General features: G+C 48.9%; 1 protein-coding gene and 2 pseudogenes across 1 annotated transcript; 2 read left to right on the top strand and 1 right to left on the bottom strand.

The window, feature by feature from the left end:
• Positions 1 to 4,607: 4,607 nt before the first annotated feature.
• Positions 4,608 to 5,161, bottom strand: LOC133048805 (succinate dehydrogenase [ubiquinone] cytochrome b small subunit, mitochondrial-like; annotated as a pseudogene).
• Positions 5,162 to 9,770: 4,609 nt separating this feature from the next.
• On the top strand, positions 9,771 to 10,722 carry LOC133048778 (olfactory receptor 13C9-like; annotated as a pseudogene).
• Positions 10,723 to 20,607: 9,885 nt separating this feature from the next.
• LOC133048777 (olfactory receptor 2S2-like) lies at positions 20,608 to 21,570 on the top strand. The gene has a single exon (XM_061132538.1). It carries the CDS (start codon positions 20,608 to 20,610, stop codon positions 21,568 to 21,570), a length of 963 nt encoding a protein of 320 aa, XP_060988521.1.
• Positions 21,571 to 21,807: the final 237 nt, after the last annotated feature.

Below are 21,807 nucleotides of genomic sequence, written 5' to 3'. Positions count from 1 at the left end.
TTGATTCCTCTGGGAGATGGGATTACTGATAAATACTGTTTTCTTGATTATTCTTTCCAATAATGGTCAATACTTCTAAGATGAACATGGTTTTGAATTTTTAAAAATACTATTTTTGAGAAATGGAAGATCATGTGGCTTCAGATAGAGGAAAGAGGAGAAGGGCCCCCGCCCAAGGGCAGGAAGTGAGGAATCGCAGATGGGGCGGGGCCCAGGTGGGCGGTCAGGCAGAGACCCTGGAGCTGAGAATCTTGGGGACAGTCACCTGATGGCAGAGGTGGCTGAGGGAGGCGGGGACTGAGGGGCCCTGATAGGCTTCTGGCTGATTTGGGTGAACAGCGCCCTACCCTGACACACACCCTGAGAGACTGGGAAGATCCGAGAAGGAGGCTGGGGGTGCGGGAGTGCTGTCAAGGAGCTTGTCTGGATGTTGGTTGGCATCCATGCGGTGCCAAGATGGGCCCAGTCCTGAGCAGCTGGAAAATAAGCAGTGACAAATGCCAATATTTTATTTGACCTGTGTTTTGACAAAAAAAAACATTCCAAGAGAGAAATCACAGTAAATGGGGAGTTCACAGTTGCTGCCTTGTTACTTACAGCTGCTCTTTAAGCCCTGGGTTGTGTCAAGGTCTCATTGTTTCATGTGAAGGAGAGACAAAGGCAGGGGAAGGGAGAAAGGCCAGGGACCCGCAGAAACTCACCCACCCCTCATCCCTGACTTCACCTCCCCAGCAAGTGTCCAGCGCGTCACCCTCTACAGCAATTCACTTTCCTTAACCGTTCATGAGGGCAGGTGCCCACAGCTCTCTTGCCAGGAGACACCCAGGACACCCAGGCCGAGGCCACGGAGTCACAACCCTCAAGCCTCAGGTCCAGGGGGCAGGGCCGCAGGGAGACCCAGTCTTCAGATTCCTGTCCAGGGTCTCTCCTGTGCCCACCTCACCCAGGCGGGCCCTCCTGGGGCAGCACAGGGAACCGGGGGTCTCTGAAGCCCCATCGTGCCAAGACTACAGACTTGTGTCATTGCAGACTCTGAAGCTTAAATTGGACAGGGACTGTGAGGTCCCCGAAGGCAGGGAGCAGGAGAGATGTCTCCGTGGCAGGGGACCAGGAGGCTGGGCCTCGGGGCCTTGGGACCTCAATCCTGGCCCTCACCAGCACAGCGTGTCTGCTGGGAATGCACTCAGCACTCCTCACTCTGCTCTCCCCAGCCTTGGGTCACCACACCTGTCATCTGCTCAGCCACCTGCTGACACCCAGGTCACTGGACCAACAGGTAGGAGGCAAGGAGAGTCCATCTGGCATGTTGACTATTCTTATGAAATCTTTTTTAAACATACAGAAACCAGAATATCTGCTTGGAGAAGGGAACATGATGATATTAATAATATCAGTTGCCACTTACTAAATACTCACCCTGTGCCAAGCTCTGTGCTAGGACCTTTCACTGGATCCTCAAAATCATCCCATGAGGAAATGCTACTCTTATCTCTACAGGTAAGGAGGCTGAGGCTGAGAAAGCCGTTAGCAAGTGGCAGGTCTCAGACCTGGGCTTGGTGGTCTGACTCCATAGCCCACCCTCACCGGCTCTGCCATCACAGTGAGTTCAAGTGACAGGGGAATGTGGATGCGGGCACTTCTGGGACATGTAACAGGAGCTGCTTCTTCTTGTGCCCCTCACCTTCCTTTAAAATCATTTCTGAAGCTTAAAATGAATATTAAATTGTTCAAACTAGATTTACCAGCCAATGAAACTGACATGATATTTACCTGGGCTGGAAGTTGCTAGAAAGATGATGGAATGTTTTGTGAAGGTCCAGAGTACCAGAGATTACATATTGAATGGCTCCATTTCACACAAGGAGAAACTCATCCAACGTCATTCAGGAGAAAGGGAACAAGGGCAAGAATCAAACCTGGATCCTCACTCTCAGCCCAGGGCTCCTCCATGACATCACCCTGCCTCTCAGGAGGAGTAAAACTGGGGAGAGAATTAGACAGTGATTCTCAGAGACACACAATCTCCTATCATTCTGTAAACCTGACTTTCCAGGACATGACGGAATGAGAGACCTGTCAGACAGATGCTAGAGTGTTTTCCTGAGTCTACTGCAAAACACCATTCTACCAACTTGCTCCACAGCGTGTCTGGTCCTCCTCCTCTGGGCAAACGGGAGGATTACACAGGGCAGCGGGCTGTGGACAAATGGGACACATCTCACGTCTGGGTCAGAACAGTGACCTGTCAGTGTAAGATGTTCTGCTGGGTTCTTCCCCAACTGTAAGAAGTGGTGATGTCCCAGAGGGTGGAGCCAGGGTCTCTGAGGAAGACAACCTGGAACAGAGCCCCCTGCAATCTACACAAAGGGTGAGAACTAAACCTCTGTTCTGGCAAGCCGCTAAAATGATGAGGCTGTGTGTTACTGCAGCATGAGTCTGCTCATCTCTTTTTTTTTTTCACTGTAAGATCTTTTTTATTTTCAAACTTTAAGCTTTTGATTTTGTCTTGGGATATAGCTGATTAACATTGAGGTTAATCATTAATATTGAGGTAGTTTCAGGTGATCAGGGAAGGGACTCCGTCATACAGGTGCATGGGCCCGTTCTCCTCCTACCCCTCCCCACTATCCAGGCTGGCACATAACAGTGGATCGAGCTCCATGTGTTCTGCAATATGTCTTGCTGGTTATCCATTTTGAAAATAGCCAAAAGTCAGCTCATCTTAATCGATGGACCAAGAGAACCACAGCTGCTGTCTGTGGGGCCAGCCTGAGCCCGTGTTGCAGTCCAAGCTGTTAGTAACCTGGCATCATTGTATTTTGTAGACACAGCCTTATTTCTCTGAGGTCACAAGCCTACAGCTTCATGGGCTATTCCTGATTTCCATGAAAATGTTCTGATCAGATTTGCTTCAATTGCAAGGAAACCCACCTGTCTCCTCATTCAGCTCTTGAGAGAGAGCAGTTGTTCTTGCACGGAGAAAATGTAACCCCCAAATCTCTCGTCCCTGTAGTCTCATCCTGTGGGTGCACACGGGGGAAAGGGGAAGGAGGGTGATTTCAAGGTGGGAAATCTGGGATGAGGATTTTAGCAGAAGGAAAGCACTGGATCTCAAATGGCAGCTCCTGTGTGGGGTGCTGGAGGGGCTGGGGGTAAATCGCACACAGCCTGTGATTTCTGCAGCTCACAGTGAGATGTCTCACAAACACAGCAGATTGATCGAGCTCACAGCTGTGAGCATCGTGTGTCAGGACAGTCAGTGCTGTGGGGGCGTCTGAGAAGGTGACCCCACAGCGGAGGTGGGTGTGAGCAGAACCTTGGAAGATGTGTGGGAGACAAAGGGGCTCCGGCCTGAGGAAAGCAGGAGAAGAGAGAGGGAACAGGAGCTGTGGGGTTTGTCCACCAGCGGGGACTGGTCTCCTGAGGCTGGAGCAGCCCGCACAAAGGGATGTGTAAGAGGTGAGGGCAGGCAAAGGCCAGAGGTTGATGACAAAGCCCTCCCATGTCCATGCCGTTCCCACCTGGTCTCTCTGATGGAGACAATGGTGGGGAAGAGAAAAGCAGAGTCAGGCGGTATCCCGTCTTTTATCTGCCTGAAAACTCCCCCACACCTGTATCTGTGGTCACTACTGGAGGTTGACAGTTCTTTCTGTAGCAACACACCAAGAAAGACCAAGTTCTGAGAATTTAATCTTACGTTGAAACATGAAACATGAAGTCGCTCAGACCAGTCCAACTCTTTGTGACTCCATGGACAGAGGCCTACCAGGCGTCTCCATCCATGGGACTTTCCAGGCAAGAGTGCTGCAGTGGGCTGCCATTTCAAGCGGCAGGATTCATCTAGCCACATGAAGTCATGACCTAGACTCGGGTTTTTTTGTTTTGTTTTGTTTTATTATGCAGCATTTTATTTTATTTTTTAAAATTACCTTCATGGAATACATTTTAACATTAGAAATTCCCAGTGGGAAATCAACAACTTATCACTTATAATTTTATATTTGTGGAGAGATTATTTTCGGACAAGTAAGATAAACACATTTGAGCATTAAGTCTTCGTTTAGAATCTGTAACAATTTGAAGCATCTATAAAGGGACCTCTGCCCTAAATGGAATTTCTCTACATTCAGAAACTCTCCAGGCTCTTCTTCCTAGGATTTAGAAATCAGTAATGTGAAATATCAGCATTTCTAATTTTCAAATTTCCCTAAGACATGTAACCCTCAGTAACTGGTATCAAATGAACAGAGGGGAAGGTTTACAAAAACTAAACACTGCCTAATTTTCTGCAGTCTTTACTTATGAATTGTCTTTCCCTTTCTCCATCATCCTAGGACAAATATAGATGTTTGATCAGATATTGAGAAAGCTGAATTCCCTCTAAGAGTTTGATAAATTAAAAGGCAAAAAGCTCATATATAATGTTCAGTTATACTATGTGACTTGTGAAAAGCTGAGACACTCCATTAGCTCCCCAGAATACAGAATTCAGTCTTATAATTTCTTAAGATCCAACTTCCCTCAATCTTTGTTCAACGATTAAATGCTAAAAACAATCAGGTGATTAGGAGAAGAGGTTTGTCTCACCAATGTTTTTCTTTCTTATTGTGAGTTGAAATGGCATGACAGAGCAGAGGCAAGGAGGTGTACAATCAATTCTCAAGGTATTAAGTCTAAAAGGTCAGAGTTTCCACAGCATAGCCACAGCTTTGCAGACGCCCACGTCATGATAGTTGACGTAACAGACTCCAGCAAAGGTGAAAGCCGAGAGCACCAATAGGGCTGTCTTGGCAGCCTTCTGCACTGCATCCCCCTGACCATGGCCAGTAACAACTTGTCCAATGCCCCAGGGACTGTGAAGAGTGAGGGTTGCAGCCAGAGACTAGTCCATCGCAGAACAAGGATTCAAATAAGCAGCTGGAAGTAGGCCCAGGAGCAAAACACTGACAACCCTCTCACCAGTCCAGTGGAGAGATGCAGCCATGGAACCAGCATGGTGGCTGGCAGACAGGTGAATATGCTGTGTTCCACACCATCCTTGGGCAGGTCGGTCCTGGAGAAATGCTGAGAAAGGAGCTGGTCTGACCACTGGATTTCGGGGGAACAGAGTTCACCCTTCTCTGGCACCGCAAAGGACACTCAGCCTCCAGAGAGTTGCCATGTCGCTCCTGAAGGTTCAAGGTCAACCAGCAACCCTAGGCTCCCTATTAACCTCTGCTTCCGAGACCTCAGGGTTATTTTGTCTTTACATCCTAGACTCAAAGAGATTCTAGAGGTTTCTAAAGCCCGCAGAGAGGAAGGGATAGGACCAAGGTCACCAAGGGACAAGGGGATGACTATAAACCTTGCAAGGGCAGAAGGCCCTATTTGCCTCGGCTGTGTTTCCAGCACCTAGCACATAGGAGGTGCTCAACAATAATTTGCTGGATGTGTGGATGAATGAGCCATCGCACTCAGGCAATTCTTCACCATTTTTGCAAAACTTCGGCAAGAGAATTCCTACCTTTAATGTTTATATGGGTAAGATATATGGTCACTGATTGACCCAGATTAAAAAACTACCCCATATGTTTCATAAACTCCCTTAACAATCATCCTGATTTAGGCTGGAGGCGGGAAAATCAGCATGCCTCTGGGGAGAGAGAGGATCATGGCAGATGCTGGAGCTCTTGTCCAGGGGGCAGGGAGCACAGGTTCAGCAGGTGTTGATAGCTGAAGGTGCAGTCTCTGATCTGGAGCCTTGCTGCTGGACGGATCAGCAGCCTTCTACTCTGTGAGACTGATCTGCACTACACAGAATCCCCTTTTTCCAGAAGGAAATTGAGTCTCAAAGGCCTAGTGACTTGGTCAACATCATACAGTTAGGCTGGTGATGAAGCTATTGTGTTATGATTTTTTTTAATTATTTTTTTTTATTGAAGGATAATTGCCTTACAGAATTTTGTTGTTTTCTGTCAATCCTCAACATGAATCAGCCATAGGTATAGATATATCTCCTCTGTTTTGAACCTCCCTCCCATCTCCTTCCCCATCCCACCCCTTTAGGTTGATACAGAGCTCCTGTTTGAGTTTCCTGAGCCGTAGAGCGAATTCTTGTTGGCCATCTATTTTACATATTATAATATAAGTTTCCATGTTACTCCTTTCATCCATCTCACCCTCTCCTCCCCTCTCCCCATGTCCATAAGTCTGTTCTCTATGTCTGTTTCTCCATTGCTGACCTGGAAATAAATTCTTCAGTACCATTTTTCTAGATTCTGTATATATGTGTTGGAATACAATATTTATCTTTTTCTTTCTGACTTACTTCACTCTGTATAATAGGTTCAAGGTTCACCCACCTCATTAGGACTGACTCAAATGCATTCCTTTTTATGGCTGAGGAATATGTTCATTGGAAGGACTGATGTTGAAGCTGAAACTCCAGTACTTTGGCCACCTGATGCAAACAGCTGACTCATTTGAAAAGACCCTGACACTGGGAAAGATTGAGGGCAGGAGGAGAAGGGGATGACAGAGGATGAGATGGTTGGATCACATCATCGACTCAATGTACATGAGTTTGGATAAAACTCCAGGAGTTGGTGATGGACAGGAAGGCCTGGCGTGCTGCAGTTCTTGGGGTTGCAAAGAGTCGGACATGACTGAGCAACTGAACTGAACTGAAGTGAATATTCCTTTGTGTATATGTACCACAACTTCTTTACCCATTCATCTATTAATGGACATCTAGTTTGCTTCCATGTTCTAGCTAATGTAAATAGTGCTGCAATGATCAATGGGATACATGTCTCTTTTTCAATTTTGGTTTCCTCAGGGTATATGCCTAGGAGTGGGATTGCTGGGTCATTTGGTGGTATTATCCCTAGTTTTTTAAGGAATCTTCTTACCATCCTCCATAGTGGCTGTCTCCATTTACATTCCCACCAACAGCGCAAGAGCGTTCCCTTTTCTCCATACCCTCTCCAGATTTATTATTTGTAGACTTTTTGATGATGGCCATTCTGACCGGTGTGGGGTGATACCTCATTGTAGTTTTGATTTGCATTTCTCTAATAATGAGCAATGTTGAGCATCTTTTCATGTGTTTGTTAGCCATCTGTATGTCTTCTTTGGAGAAATGTCTGTTTAATGTTTTTCCCACTTTTTATTGGGTTGTTTGTTTTTCTGGTATTGAGTTGTATGAGTGGCTTGTATATTTTGGAAATTAATCCCTTGTCAGTTGTTTCATTTGCTATTCTTTTCTCCCATTCTGAGGGTTGTCTTTTCACCTTGCTTATAGTTTCCTTTGCTGTGCAAAAGCTTTCAAGTCTCATCAGGTCTACTTGCTTACTTTTGTTCTTGTTTCTGTTACTCTAGGATGTGGGTCATAGAGGATCCTGCTTTGATTTATGTCATCGATTTTCCTGCCTATGTTTTCCTCTAAGAGTTTTATAGTTTCTGGTCTTCTATTTAGATCTTTAATCCATTTTGAGTTAATCTTTGTGTATGGTGTTAGGAAGTGTTCTAATTTCATTCTTTTACATGTAGCTGTCCAGTTTTCCCAGCGCCATTTATTGAAGAGGCTGTCTTTGCTCCATTGTATATTTTTGCCACCTGTGTCAAAAATAAGGGACCCATAGGTGCATGGGTTTATTTCTGGGCTTTCTATCTTGTTCCATTGGTCTATATTTCTGTTTTTGTGCCAGTAGTATACTGTCTTGATGACTGTAGCTTTGTAGTATCATCTGAAGACAGGAAGGTTGATTCCTCCAGCTCCGTTCTCTTTCTCAAGACTGCTTTGGCTCTCTGGGGTCTTTTGTGTTTCCATATGAATTCTGAAATTTTTGTTCTAGTTCTATGAAAAATGTCATTGGAAATTTGATAGGGATCACACTGAATATGTAGATTGCATTTGGTAGTATTGTCCTTTTCACAATATTGATTCTTCCTATCCAGGAACATGGAATATCTCTCCATCTGTTTATGTCATTTTTGAGTTCTTTCATCAGTGCCTTATCATTTTCTGTGTATGGTTCTTTTCTCTCCTTAGGTAAGTTTATTCCTAAATATTTAATTCTTTTTCTTACAATGGTGAATGGGATTGATTCCTTAATTTCTCTTTCTGATTTTTTAATTGTTAGTATATAGAAATGCAAGTGATTTCTGTTATTGATTTTATATCCTGAAACATTGCTAAATTCTAAATTACTAATTTTCTGATACTATCTTTAGGGTTTTCTATGTCAACAATGGGTTTTTGAATCGCGTGTTGACTCTCTGTGGTGGGACGGCCATTGGCAGCACTCGCTGTATGAAACCCAGGAGGGAGGCAGACAGAGAGGGTCTGCTTTGTGCTGTGGTGAGGAGACGGGTGTGCAGCCCAGGGACAGGGGGTATGGCCAAGGGCTGTGGGAGGAGAGGGGAGCAGGTGGGAGAGGAAGAGAGATGAACTGGGTTCTGAAGAGGAGGAAGCAAGGAAGGACATGCCTTCAAAAGGGAACTTCTTGGGCAAAGATGTAGTTATGGGAAAGGGCATGGTTTATTCAGAAAAGGCTGGGCCCACAGGCCTACATGAGAGATAAATATAACTAGCAGGAGAATTCAGGGATATATCCAGCCCTGAGGGACAGACCGGGCTCTGATGTTTTCACAGGACACTGACCTCAAGTCATCTAGGTGTGAGGGGATGGAGGGAAGTATAAATACATCTTCTGATAGGTTAAAATTCACCATCAGTTCCCATTCCTCCCTTAGAACAGGGATCACATGGGCTACAAGACAGCTTTCCATCTAACACTTGACACTTGTCTCCCTCCTGACACTGGCATTTCCCAAGGCGCTGAGACCAGCTCAGAAGAGACTTGGAGGATCCTGGGCAAAGACGGTGGCCGCTTCCCACCCTCCCTTTATAGAGCTGGTCAGTGACCCAGGACACCTCTGCCAGATTAGAACCTGCCTTTCCCTCCTATGAAATATTATTTTCAACATCATTTATCCTAAAAACAGATCCCAAGAAGAGACTCACTTGGCCTTTAGGACCAGGGTTAAATGTTGTGACCAATGGATCTATTGGGGTACATATATTCGTATATACTCTTGTAAAAATCAATGCATGGTCTCTGATCTTAAGGAGAGACACCTGAATAAGGCTTGTACGTCTTATGCAATAGAAATGTTCAACCTTTATGCCCAAAGGAATGAGGTGACCATCACTCATCACCCACCTGCCCTCCCAAGCTCATCCCACTTAATTTGAGAAAGAGGAGCAACCTTTGTTACAAATGTGGCATCTTTTTGTCCACGTAGTTTTCTTTCTGCTATCACCAAGGACCTAAACACCCTGTACAGGGAAGGCACTCAACAAATCCTCAGTGAGTGATGCATCTGAAATCATATTGGCATCATTAGCCACGAGAAGTCATAACCTAGAAAACATGTTTCCTCTTAACAGCCAAGAAAACTGCAGGTTCAAAAAGAGCTCAACATACATGAATTTTTTCTCTTGTCTCCCCTCGGTCAGCCTGGGGAGAAGAGAGAAGAGCTTAGGAGATTAGAATGGGCCACATTTCCTGTAAGTTACACCAGAACTACAGAACTGAGGGGACTGGTTTGCAGAGCCGAAGTCCCCTCTCTCTTTGTACCCATGGTGAAACGGAGCTCCAGACGCAGGGTGGACCCTCCCCAGGTCACAATCCATGCTGCTTGGCTCCCAGGCCCACTGGTGCTTTACCCAACACCTTCATGGTACAGATGGGAAAGGAGGGAGAATGAGATGGATGCAGACTGAGATGAATGGCGCAAACCAGACGGTCATGACGGAGTTTGTCCTGCTGGGGTTCCATGACCACCACAACTTAGAGATGGTCCTCTTTGTGCTCTGCCTGGGCATCTACTTCATGAACGTGCTGGGGAATGCCCTCCTCATTGGGCTGAACATGCTGGACCCCCGCCTGCACACCCCCATGTACTTCTTCCTCAGCAACCTCGCCCTCATAGACATCTGTGGCACATCCTCCTTCTTGCCTCTCATGCTGGTCCACTTCCTGGAAACCCAGAGCACCATCTCCTTCCCTGGCTGTGCCCTGCAGATGTACCTGACCCTGGCGCTGGGCTCCACGGAGTGCATGCTCCTGGCCATGATGGCGTGTGACCAGTACGTGGCCATCTGCCAGCCGCTTTGCTACTCAGAGCTCATGAACCGGCAGACCTGCATGTGGATGGCAGCAGGGACCTGGGGGGCAGGCTTTGCCAACTCCCTTCTCCAATCCAATCTCACCTGGAGCCTCCCCTTCTGTGGCCAAAATATCATCAACCACTTCTTCTGTGAGATCTTGGCAGTGCTGAAACTAGCCTGTTGGGACATCTCTCTCAATGCACTGCTATTAATGGTGGCTTCAGCTGTCGTGGTGCTGGCCCCTCTGCTGCTCATCCTCCTGTCCTACGTGTTCATCCTCACTGCCATCCTCTACTGCCGGCCAGCACAAAGCCTTCTCTACCTGCTCTGCCCACCTCACAGTGGTGGTGATTTTCTATGGAACTCTCTCCTTCATTTACTTCAAGCCCAAAGGCAAGTACCTCAACCTGGATAAGCTTCTTGCGTTGTTCTACGGGGTCACGACCCCCTCGCTGAACCCCATCATCTACAGCCTGAGGAACGCAGAGGTGAAAGCTGCCGCCATAGCTCTGCTGAGGGGAGATCTTCTCTCCAGGCAGATGTCCCGCTTTCCTGTGGTTCTCTAAGTCTGTCAGGCAGGTGTGTGGGTGCTGAATCGCTTTAGTCCTGTCCAAGTTTTTGGGAATCTGTGGACTCTAGCCCTCCAGGCTTCTTTGTCCATGGCATTCTCCAGGCAAGAATACTCAGGTGGGTTTCCATGTCCTCTTCCAGGGGATCTTCCTGACCCAGGTATTGAACCAGAACTTCTTTTGTCTCCTGTATTGGCAGGGGGATTCTTTGCCACTAGTGCCACCCAGGAACTAGCTATACTGTGGTGTGACTTCAAAATTGACTTCCCTGGTGGCTCAGATGGTAAAAGCTTCTGCCCACAATGCAGGAGACCTCTGTTTGATCCCTGGGTTGGGAAGATCCCCTGGCGAAGAAGATGGCAACCCACTCCAGTATTCTTGCCTGGAAAATTCTTGGACAGAGGAGCCTGGTAGGCTACAGTCCATGGGGTTGCAAATAGTCGGACACAACTGAGCGACTTCACTTTCACTACAAACACAGAGGTTCTTTTTCTTGCTCACTCTCCAGGTCTATCGGAGACTGGATGGGGGATCTACTTCATGTTTTTCATCCTGTGGGCATCAAGATGAAAAAGCATCTACCATATGGCACACTGCTGGTCAAATGGCAAAAGAAGAAGAGAAGATCACAAAGCCAGTGTGGATTCTTGCAGCTGCCACTCAGAAATGACCTCTTACTACCACTTCCACTTCATTGCCCAATGTGAGGTAAAGGCTGGAGCTGACAGCAAGGGTTGGGCATGCCCACCGACCCCACATCTGGAAGGAGGAGGAGGACTGAGGAATTCCTGAAGAGCCTGGTGACAATGCCACTACCCTACACTCAAACCAGGAGCTACAAGAGAGTTCTTGAGCTTCCATTTTCTGACCAGCTGTCCCTCACTGGCTGCGTCCAGGTTAATCACCCCGGGGAGCACTGGTTAGCTGGCTTGTGAGTCTCTGGACTAGAGTATCCAGCTAGGTTAGAGCCGGCCCTCCGAGAGCTTACTTGCTCTCAGGTTCTGGCTCGGGTTGAGCACGAGAGAGTCTGGAGGAGACAGGGAGGCCGAGGCGAGGCAGCACTGAGGGGCGGGGCCTCCCCCATTGTCACTGCAGCCCCCGGGCTCCTGCCAGGCCACCTGCAGCTGCTCTGAGCCCCGAGCGAGGGGCCCTCCAATGCAGAGAGTGCCAGCTCCTCCCGCACGTCACCAGCGTCGGGGAGTCCACGGCGGTGAGGCCAGACACGGGCTCCGTGTGTCCCCTGGTGCTGGCCTGTCCTCACCTCCCCCTTCACCCAGCGCGAGCAGCTTCAGCCCCGACCCCAGGTGCAGAGGCCGAGCCTGGCTCAGGCTTCTCCTGCAGCTCCACGGGCGGTGGCCCTGCTCTCCACAGCGAAGCCTTACGTCACTCACGCTGGGCCTGCTCCTTTGGCCAGACCCTGGCCGATTCACCACTCCAAAACCTAGGTTTGCTCCCCATTATCAGAGCAGGAAGCCCATATTCCTCAGCTGAGTCCTCAGAACTCGACAACCGGGCTCTCTGCTTTCTCAGTCCGACATCCCACTCACCTCTGCACGCAGTCGACCCCTCGCTCGTGTCTGACTGTGTCGCATCTTGGTTGGTTGCTCATGCTGTTCTCTGGTGAGACCTGGGACTTTGCTGTCAAGGCAGCTTAGACCCCGTCTCTCCCACACAGCCTTTCCTGGCCCTTTAAAGCGGTTCTCTCCTTTGCGTCCCACTGCACTTTTTTGGAACCTTTCCCTCGGTATCTATCCCTGTCTCCTTTGCATCCATGATATTTCACAACAATGTAGGCGCTTCGAGGGCAGGACTCCATGGGGGCCTGTCTCCTCAGCTCACACAGAGCTTTCCCGAGAGAGGGTTACTGACCTCAACTGTCACTCAGAAGCTGTCAGCTGTCACACCTGGGGACTGGATCCTGTGCTGCTCCAGGCAGTCAGGGGCTTAGTCTGAACATGTGGACAGACATGAGTGGGTGCAGCAGGATCTCGTGGCCACGGCCCTGCCTTCCAGGACATCACCGAAACAAGTGAGGAGACACAAAGGACCCCCATTTGTGCAGCCAGGAGACCAGGGTTGCAGACCTGGTTCAGCTGCTCTGCCCGGTGAGGTCTTCCTGCTGGCCCTTCCCCTCCTCAAAGGCACCTCACACTTAAACTGCCCACAGCTGAACTCACCCCTCTGCCCCCAAAGGGCTGTCACCCTCTCAGGGAACAGCACCCACACTCCCTAAGTCCCCAGCCAGAAACCGGGCAGTCATCAGGGGCGTCCTCTACCCTCACCGCCCCACACAGCCAATCGGTCACCATGGCCCAGAGCGTCCACCTCACAGCAGCTCCTGGTCAGTCGTCTCCTTCCTCTGATGCCACCACAACCTCCCCTCTCTCTCAGATAGTGCAACAGCTATGCCAGACTCTAAAATCCATCCTCTGCAAAACTAAAAGAAAAGAAAAAAAAACACCTGTCTTAAAAAAGAAAACAAAAAACCACACCAATCCAGTATTGCTACTCATTTGCTTAAATCTCTAAAGGTCACCATTGCTTGTCTTTCCTAGGATAAAAGCCAGATCCCATCCACCTGCCCAGCCTCATCACTGGCTTCTTATCTCCACCCCACTCCACCCACAGACACCTTCCAGACACAGTTCCCCGTGAATATCAGTCTTTCCCACCCCTCTGTCTCCCCCTTGCTCTTGCCTCTCAAGTCCATACACCTCTGGACCTTTAGGGAACATATATTGGACACTTATCACACACCAGGCCAGGCACTATACTAGAGTTTTGAGAGCTTTCCCGGCTGGGGATCAGATGGGGTGATGGAAATCACAGGTGAGGAATGCAATATGGACACTGGGGACCATAGAGACCAGTCCCTCAGCATCGTAGGGTTCTGATAACTCATTCAATCCTCTCTCAATGCCTCCACCCAGCCCCCTTCCAGAAAGCCCCTTCTGAACCCTCCTTCCTGAGCAGGGTCTGTCTCAGCTCTGTCTCCCTCTTCAGGGCCTTCTGTGCTCAGCTAACTCTGTCCTGAATCCCAGCTATTTAGATTATGGGTATGAATCAAAAGATTTTAAATGTCATACCTTTTGACCCGACACCTTTACTTCTAGGAATTACTTTGACAAAATTACTAGAGGTGCAAAGATGGATGTAAAGTATATATATGGATGTTACTCACAGAGTTATCTGTGGTAACAAAAATTGGTAATTCTTAAAGGGCAACCATAGCAGAATGTTTAAATAAGTCCTGGTGGAACCCAATGATAGACTGTGACGCAGCCATTAGAAATCTTACTTTTTGAAGAATATTTGATAATTTGAAATGCTCCCACTGTAATTAATAGAAAAAAGTAGTACATGTACCTTGTACTCAGTATAATCCTAAGTTTAAAGGTATTTTTCTTAGGATATATGAATAAGTATATATATAGAAAATGCTAGAAAAATCAGGCAACATGTTAGCTAACTATTATTTCCTCTGAGAGATGGGATTCTATAAATACTGTTTTCTTAATTATTCTTTCCAACATTGTTCAATACTTCTAAAATGAACATGACTTTGAACTTAAAAGTAGTATTATTTTTGAGAAATGGAAGATCACGTGGCTCCAGATAGAGCTCACAAGAGAAGGGCCCCTGCCTGAGGGCAGAAAGTGAGGCGGCCAGATGGAACCTGACCCAGATGGGCGGTCAGGCAGAGAGCGTGGAGCTGAGAGCTCCTGGGGACATTGGGCTGATGGCAACAATGGTGGAGGAAGGAGGAGACTGTGGTTTGGTGCTTGAACTTCTGGGTTCTTTGGGGAGATATTGCACCACCCTGAGAGACGCTCTGAGAGATGGGCAAGATGAGACAAGCAGGTTGGAGGAGGTGGGAGCGCTGGCGAGGAGCTTGTTTGGGGCATCCACAGGGTGGCAAGACGGCCCCAGTCCTGAGCACCTGGAGAATGAGTGCTGACAATCCTCCAATATTTAATTCTGACCTGTGCTCCTGAAAAAATGTTCCAAGAGACAAATCATAGTATAATGGGAGAATCTGCAACAGCGGCTGTGTTATTTGAGGCTGATCCTTAGTCCCTGCGCTGCCTCAGGTTGTCATGTTTCTTGTGAAGGAGAGAGAATGTCACGGGAAGGCAAACAGAAAGGGACCTGCAGACACTCACACGACCATAAACCCCCAACTTCATGCCACCACAAGGGTCCAGGCCTCACCCTGGACAGCAATCCCTTTCCTTAACCTTCGCTGCTGGCTCAGTGGTACAGAACCCGCCTGCCAATGCAGGAGACACAGATTCCATCCCTGGGTCAGGAAGATCCCCTGAGAAGGGAATGGCAACTCAATCCAGTATTTCTGTGTAGGAAGTCCCATGGACGGAGTAGCCTGTGGGCTACAGTCCATGGGTCTCTTAAGAGTCGGACACAATTTAGCAACTAAACTATAACAACAACCTTTCATGAGTGCAGTTTCCCACACCACTCTTGCCAGGAGACACCCCATTTCATAGCCCAGGACCCCCACCTGAAGGACACAGCTCCTGAGACTCAGGTCCAAGGGGCAGGGCTGCAGGGAGACCCGGTCTTCAGATTCCTGTCCAGGGTCTCTCCTGTGCCCACCTCACCCAGCCGAGCCCTTCTGGGGCAGCAAAAGAAACCTAGGCTCTCTGAAGACCTATCATGCCAAGTCTGCAAACTTGTGTCTTTGCAGAGTCTGAACTTTAAATTGGGCAGGGATTGCAAGGTCCCTGAGGGCAGGGAGCAGGAGAGATGTCTCCGTGGCAGGGGACCAGGAGGCTGGGCCTCGGGGGCTCAGGGCCTCGATCCTGGCACCCAAGCGCAGCGTCTCTGCTGGGAATGCACTCAGCACTCCTCACTCTGCTCGCCCCAGCCTTGGGTCACCACACCTGTCATCTGCTCAGCCACCTGCTGACACCCAGGTCAGTGGGCCAACAGGTAGGAGGCAAGGAGAATCCATCTGGCATGTTGACTCGTCTCATGAAATCTTTTTTAAACATACAGAGACCAGAATATCTGCTTGGAGAAGGGAACATAATGATATTAATAATACCAGTTACCACTTACTGAATATTCACCCTGGGCCAAGCTCTGTGCTAAGACCTCTCACTGTATCCTCAAAATCATCCCATGAGGAGATGCTACTCTTATCCCTACAGGTAAGGAGGCTGAGGCTGAGAAAGCCATGAGCAAGTGGCAGGTGTCAGACCTGGGCTTGGCGGTCTGACTCCAAAGCCCACCCTCACCGGCTCTGCCATCACAGTGAGGAGGAGTGATGGGGGAATGCAGATGCGGGCACTTCTGGGACATCGTAACAGGAGCTGCTTCTTTTTGTGCCCCTCACCTTCCTTTAAAATCATTTCTGAAGCTTAAAATGAGTATTAAATTGTTCAAACTAGATTTACCAACCAATGAAACTCACATGATATTTACCTGGGTCCAAAGTTCCTAGAAAGATGAGGGAATGTTTTGGAGATGGTCCAGAGTACCAGAGATCACATAATGAATGGCTCCATTTCACACAAGAAGAGACTCAACCACGGTCATTCAGGAGAAAGCGAACAAGGGCAAGAATCAAACCTGGATCCTCATTCCCAGGTCAGGGCTCCTTCCATGGCATCACCCTGCCTCTCAGGAGGAGTAACACTGGGGAGAGAATTAGTGATTCTCAGAGACACACAGGTTCCTATCACTCTGTAAACCTGATTATCCAGGCTATGATGGAGCGTGAGACCTGGCAGACAGATGCTAGAGTAGTGTCCCGAGTCCAGTGTTAACTCCATAGTACCCACCGCCCTGCAGTGCGTCTGGTCTGCCTCTGGGCGTGCGGTAGGATTACACAGGGCAGTGGGCTGTGGACAGATGGGACGCCTCTCGCTTCTGGGTCGGCGCAGTGACCTGCTGGTGTGCGGTGTTCTGCTGTGTTCTTCCCCAGCTGGGAGAACTGGCGATGTCCCAGAGGGTGGAGCCAGCATCTCTGAGGGTGACAACCTGGAACACAGCCCCCTGAAAACCTGCCATGCATATGAAGGGTGAGAGCTAAACCTCTGTCCTGGTAAGACACTAAAATCATGAGTTTGTGTGTTACTATAGGAAAACTGTGCTCATCTTTTTTTGCTCCACTGTAAAATCTTTTTTTATTTTCAAACCTTAAACTTCTGTATTGGGGTAGAGCCGATAATCAATATCGTGGTAGTCTCGGGTGAACAGGGAAGTGACTCAGCCATACACACACATGTAGCCATTCATCCCCAGCCCCTTCCTGTCATCCAGGCTGTCGCGTAACATTGAGGAGAGTTCCATGTGTTCTGCAGTCTGTCCTTGTTGGGTATCCGTTTTGAATATAGCCAAAACCCAGTTCATCCTCACTGATGGACTGAATGAACTGCAGCTGCTGCCTCTGGTCCCAGACTGAGCCCATGTTGCCGTCCGAGCTCAGTAACCTGGAAGCATGGCATTTCCTAAACACAGAATCTCATTTCTTTGGGGTCATAAGCCTATTGCCTCATGGATCTTCTTAATGTCTGAAAGAATGTGTTCTGATAAGACTCTTAAATTGCAAGGAAACCCACTGCTGTCCTCATCTAGCTCTTCAGAGAGAAGTTCTCACATGCAGGAGATGGCACTCCCAAGGCTGCACCCCCCATGCAGGGACCCTGTGAGCCCCAGGTGGGCATCCTGGGCCCTGAAATGGCGTGTATCCTGGCAATGGTGCTGTGGGAACCTGCACTCATGAGAGGTTGTTGTTTTAGTCCTCCTGGCAATCACATCCTGCGTGTGCATGTGGGTAAAAGGAAAGGAGAGTGATTTTAAGGTCAGAAATCTGGGCTCAGGACTGTAGCAGAAGGAAAGCACTGGATCCCACATGGCAGCTCCTGGGTGGGGCACGGGAGAGGTTGGGGGTAAACTGGACACAGCCCCTGGATTTCCGTGGCTCACAGTCTATCGTGTGAGAGGGAACGACAACACAAGAAACCAACTGTGCTAATGGCTGTGTGAGCGTCATGGTGTCAGGATGGTCAGTGCTGTGGAGACGTCTCAGAAGGCAGCCCCACGGAGGAGGTGTATATGAGCTGAGACTTGGAGGATGGGTGGGAGAGAAAGGGGCTCCAGTCTGAGGAAAGAAGAAGAGGGAGGGAACAGGAGCTGTGGTGTTTGTCCACCAGCGGGGACTGGTCTGCTGAGACTGGAGCAGCAAGCACAAAGGGATGTGTAGGAGGTGAGGGCAGGCACAGGCCAGAGGCTCATGACAAAGCCCTCCCATGTCCATGCCATTCCCACCTGGTCTCTCTGATGGAGACAAGGGTGGGGAAGAGAAAAGCACAGTTATGTGGTATCCCATCTTTTATCTGCCTGAAAACTCTCCCCATACCTGTATCCAGGGTCACAATTGGAGGTTGCCAGTTCTTTCTGTAGCAACACACCCAATAAACACCAAGTTCTTATCATGAAATCTTAAATTAAACTGCAGGCTTAATCCAGCCACATGAAGTCATGACCTAGGAGAAATGCTTCCTTTTAAGTTCTGCTTTCCTGACCTCAAGTTGTATTTTGTCTTTATATGCCAGATTCAAAGAAAATCTAGATGTTTCTAAAGCCCAGAGAGAGGGATATGACCAAGGTCACCAAGAGGCAAGGGGATGAGTGTAAAGACTGTGAGGGCAGAAGGCACATCTGCCTCTTCTGTGTTCCCAGCACCCACACATAGTAGGTGCTCAATAATAATTTCCTCAATGAGTGAATGAAGAAGCCATCACACAGGCAGTTATTTACCTTTTGCCAAACTTCAGCAAGAGAATCCCTACCTTAAAATGTTTACATGGATTAGATTTATGGTTAATGACTGACCCAGATTAAGCAACTACCCTTGTATGTTTCATGAACTCCCTTAACAATGATCTTGATTTAGGTTGGAGAGGAGAAAACAGCACAGGCTCCAGGGAGAAGGGGGTCATGAGAGATGTTGGAGGTCTTATCTGGGAGGTGGGGAGAGAGATCCAGCATGTCCCGTGGTTGAAAGTGTAGTCTCTGATCTGTAGCATTGCTAGGAGACTCCCCAGACCTTATCTCTGTGCGTCTCATCTGGACTACACAGAATCCCCATTGCTCCAAAGGAAACTGAGTCTCAAAGCCCAAGTGACTTGGTCACCATCACACGTCTGGGTAGTGCTGAACCTGTCATGCAATGCTGGGTTTGAGTCATGTGCTGACGATCTGTTGGGGGACTGCCCGTGGCAGCATCACTGTGTGAGACGCTGGAAGGAGGTGATGGAGTCAGCTCTCACGTGTGGCAGAGGAGACAGGTGTGCAGCCAGGAACAGAGGTTGGCCAAGGGCTGTGGGAGGAGGAAGGGAGAGGTAACTCGGCAGGGCTCAAGGGGAGAGAAGAGATGCACCGCACTCTGAAGAGGGGAAGCAGTCCCTCCACTGGGTAAGAGACGGAGGACCTGCCTGCAGAAGGGAACTTCTTGGGCAAAGATGGAGCTCTGGGAAACCATGTGGTTCATTCAGAAGAGGGTGAGTCCATCGGGCCCTACAATGATAGATGCAACTGAGCAAGAGGAATGAAGGGGAGCTGGAGGAGGAAATGGCAGCCCGCTTCAGTTCTCTTGCCTGGAAAATGCCATGGACAGAGGGGCTTGGCGGGATACAGTCCATGGGGTCACAAGGAGTGGGACACGACTGGATGACTGAGCACGCACATGGTGAGGGAAATGTCCTGCCCTGAGGACAGACAGGACTTTCATGCCGACAGGACACTGGCCTCACAGGCGGGGTGGCTGTGAAGGGACGGAGGGAGGGGTCCTATGTGTCCCTCAGACCAGGGATGACAGGGGCCACAAGACAGCTGTCCATCTAACACTTGACACTTGGCTCCCTCCTGACACTGGCATTTCCCAAAGGGCTGGGACCAGCTCAGAAGAGAGATGGAGGCTCCTGGGCAAAGTTGTGGCCTCTTCCCCCGCTCCCTTTATAGAGCTGGTCAGTGACCCAGGACACCTCTGCCAGATTACAACCTGCCTTTCCCTTCTGTGTAATATTACTGTCAATATCATTTATCCTAAAAAGCTATATGGAGGCCAAGAGGAGACTCACTTGGGTTTTAGGGCCAGGGTTAAATGTTGTGACCTGTGGCTCTATTGGGATATGTATATTCTTGTATATTCTTTTAAAAATCAATGCATGGTCTCTGATCTTAAGGAGGGATACCAGAAATAAGGCTTGTGCATCCTATGCAATAGAAATGTTCAACCTTTATGCCCGAAGGAATGAGGTGACCATCATTCATCACCCACCTGTATTCCCAAGTTCATCTCACTTAATTTGAGAAAGAGGAGCAGCCCTTCTCACAATTGTGGCCTCTTTTTGTCCATGTATTTCTCTTACTGCTATAGTCCAGCATCTAAAGAACACCCAGCAAAAGGCAGGTACTCATCAAATCCTCAGTGAGTGAATGCATCTGAAGTCCTATGGGCATCATTCACTCACATGAAGTCATAAGCTAGTAAACATGATTCCTCTTAACTGCCAACCACACACACACACACACAAAAAGGAGTATGGGAAACGTGAATTCCACTCTATTGTCTCCACAGAACCCTCCTGGGGAAAAGAGAGAAGAGCCTAGGTGATTAGAATGGACCCCATCTCCTGTAAGTTACACCAGAACTATAGAACTTAGGGGGCTGGCTTGAAGACCTGAAGTCCCCTCTCTCATTGTTCCGATCGTGAACCTGAGTTCCAGATGCAAGGCTGACCGGCCCCAGGCCACACATCCACGCTGCTTGGCTCCCAGGCCCACTGGTGCTTTACCCAACACCTTCATGGTGCAGATGGGAAAAGTGGGAGAATGAGATGAATGGAGACTGAGATGAATGGGGCAAACCAGTCGGTTGTGACAGAGTTTGTCCTGCTGGGGCTACATGACCACCACAACCTAGAGATGGTCCTGTTTGTGCTCTGCCTGGGCATCTACTCCATGAACGTGCTGGGGAATGCCCTCCTCATTGGGCTGAACATGCTGGACCCCCGCCTGCACACACCCATGTACTTCTTCCTCAGCAACCTCGCCCTCATGGACATCTGTGGCACATCCTCCTTCGTGCCTCTCATGCTGGTCCACTTCCTGGAAACCCAGAGCACCATCTCCTTCCCTGGCTGTGCCCTGCAGATGTACCTGACCCTGGCACTGGGCTCCACAGAGTGCGTGCTCCTGGCCATGATGGCGTGTGACCGGTACGTGGCCATCTGCCAGCCGCTTCGCTACTCAGAGCTCATGAACCGGCAGACCTGCATGTGGATGGCAGCGCTGAGCTGGGGGACAGCCTTTGCCAACTCCCTTCTCCAATCCATTCTCACCTGGAGCCTCCCCTTCTGTGGCCACAATGTCATCAACCACTTTTTCTGTGAGATCTTGGCGGTGCTGAAACTAGCCTGTGGGGACATCTCTCTCAATGCGCTGCTAATAATGGCGGCTTCAACTGTCCTGACGCTGGCCCCGCTGCTGCTCATCTTCTTGTCCTACGTGTTCATCCTCACTGCCATCCTGAGGGTGCCCTCTACTGCCGGCCGGCACAAAGCCTTCTCTACCTGCTCTGCCCACCTCACAGTGGTGGTGATTTTCTATGGGACTATCTCCTTCATGTACTTCAAGCCCAAAGCCAAGGACCTCAACTTGGATAAGCTTCTTGCATTGTTCTATGGGGTCGTGACCCCCTCGCTGAACCCCATCATCTACAGCCTGAGGAACGCAGAGGTGAAAGCTGCTGCCATAGCTCTGCTGAGAGGCGATCTCCTCTCCAGGAAGATGTCCCACTTTCCTGTGGTTCTCTAAGTCCATCAGGCGGGACAGGCTAGTTACACTGTGGTCATGACTTCAAAATTTAAGTGGCTTAAAACCACAAAGATTTTTCTTCTCGCTTACGCTGCAGGTCCTCAGAGGTTGTTTGGGGCATGTACCTCATCAACTTCATCCTTTGGCCCTCAGGGTGATAAAGTAACTACCACATTAATGGTAAAAATGGCAAAAATGAAGGGAAAAATGACAAGGCCTGTGAGGATTCTTAAAGCT

This window comes from Dama dama, chromosome 29, assembly GCF_033118175.1.
Source record: "Dama dama isolate Ldn47 chromosome 29, ASM3311817v1, whole genome shotgun sequence".
Classification (NCBI taxonomy): Eukaryota; Metazoa; Chordata; class Mammalia; order Artiodactyla; family Cervidae; genus Dama; species Dama dama.
Note: the sequence above shows the minus strand (reverse complement) of the source record. Positions and strands in the feature narration are given on the sequence as shown.

Excerpts from the sequence above, each read along its gene's own strand:
- LOC133048777 (XM_061132538.1), top strand. The coding sequence starts at position 20,608 with ATGAATGGGGCAAACCAGTCGGTTGTGACAGAGTTTGTCCTGCTGGGG.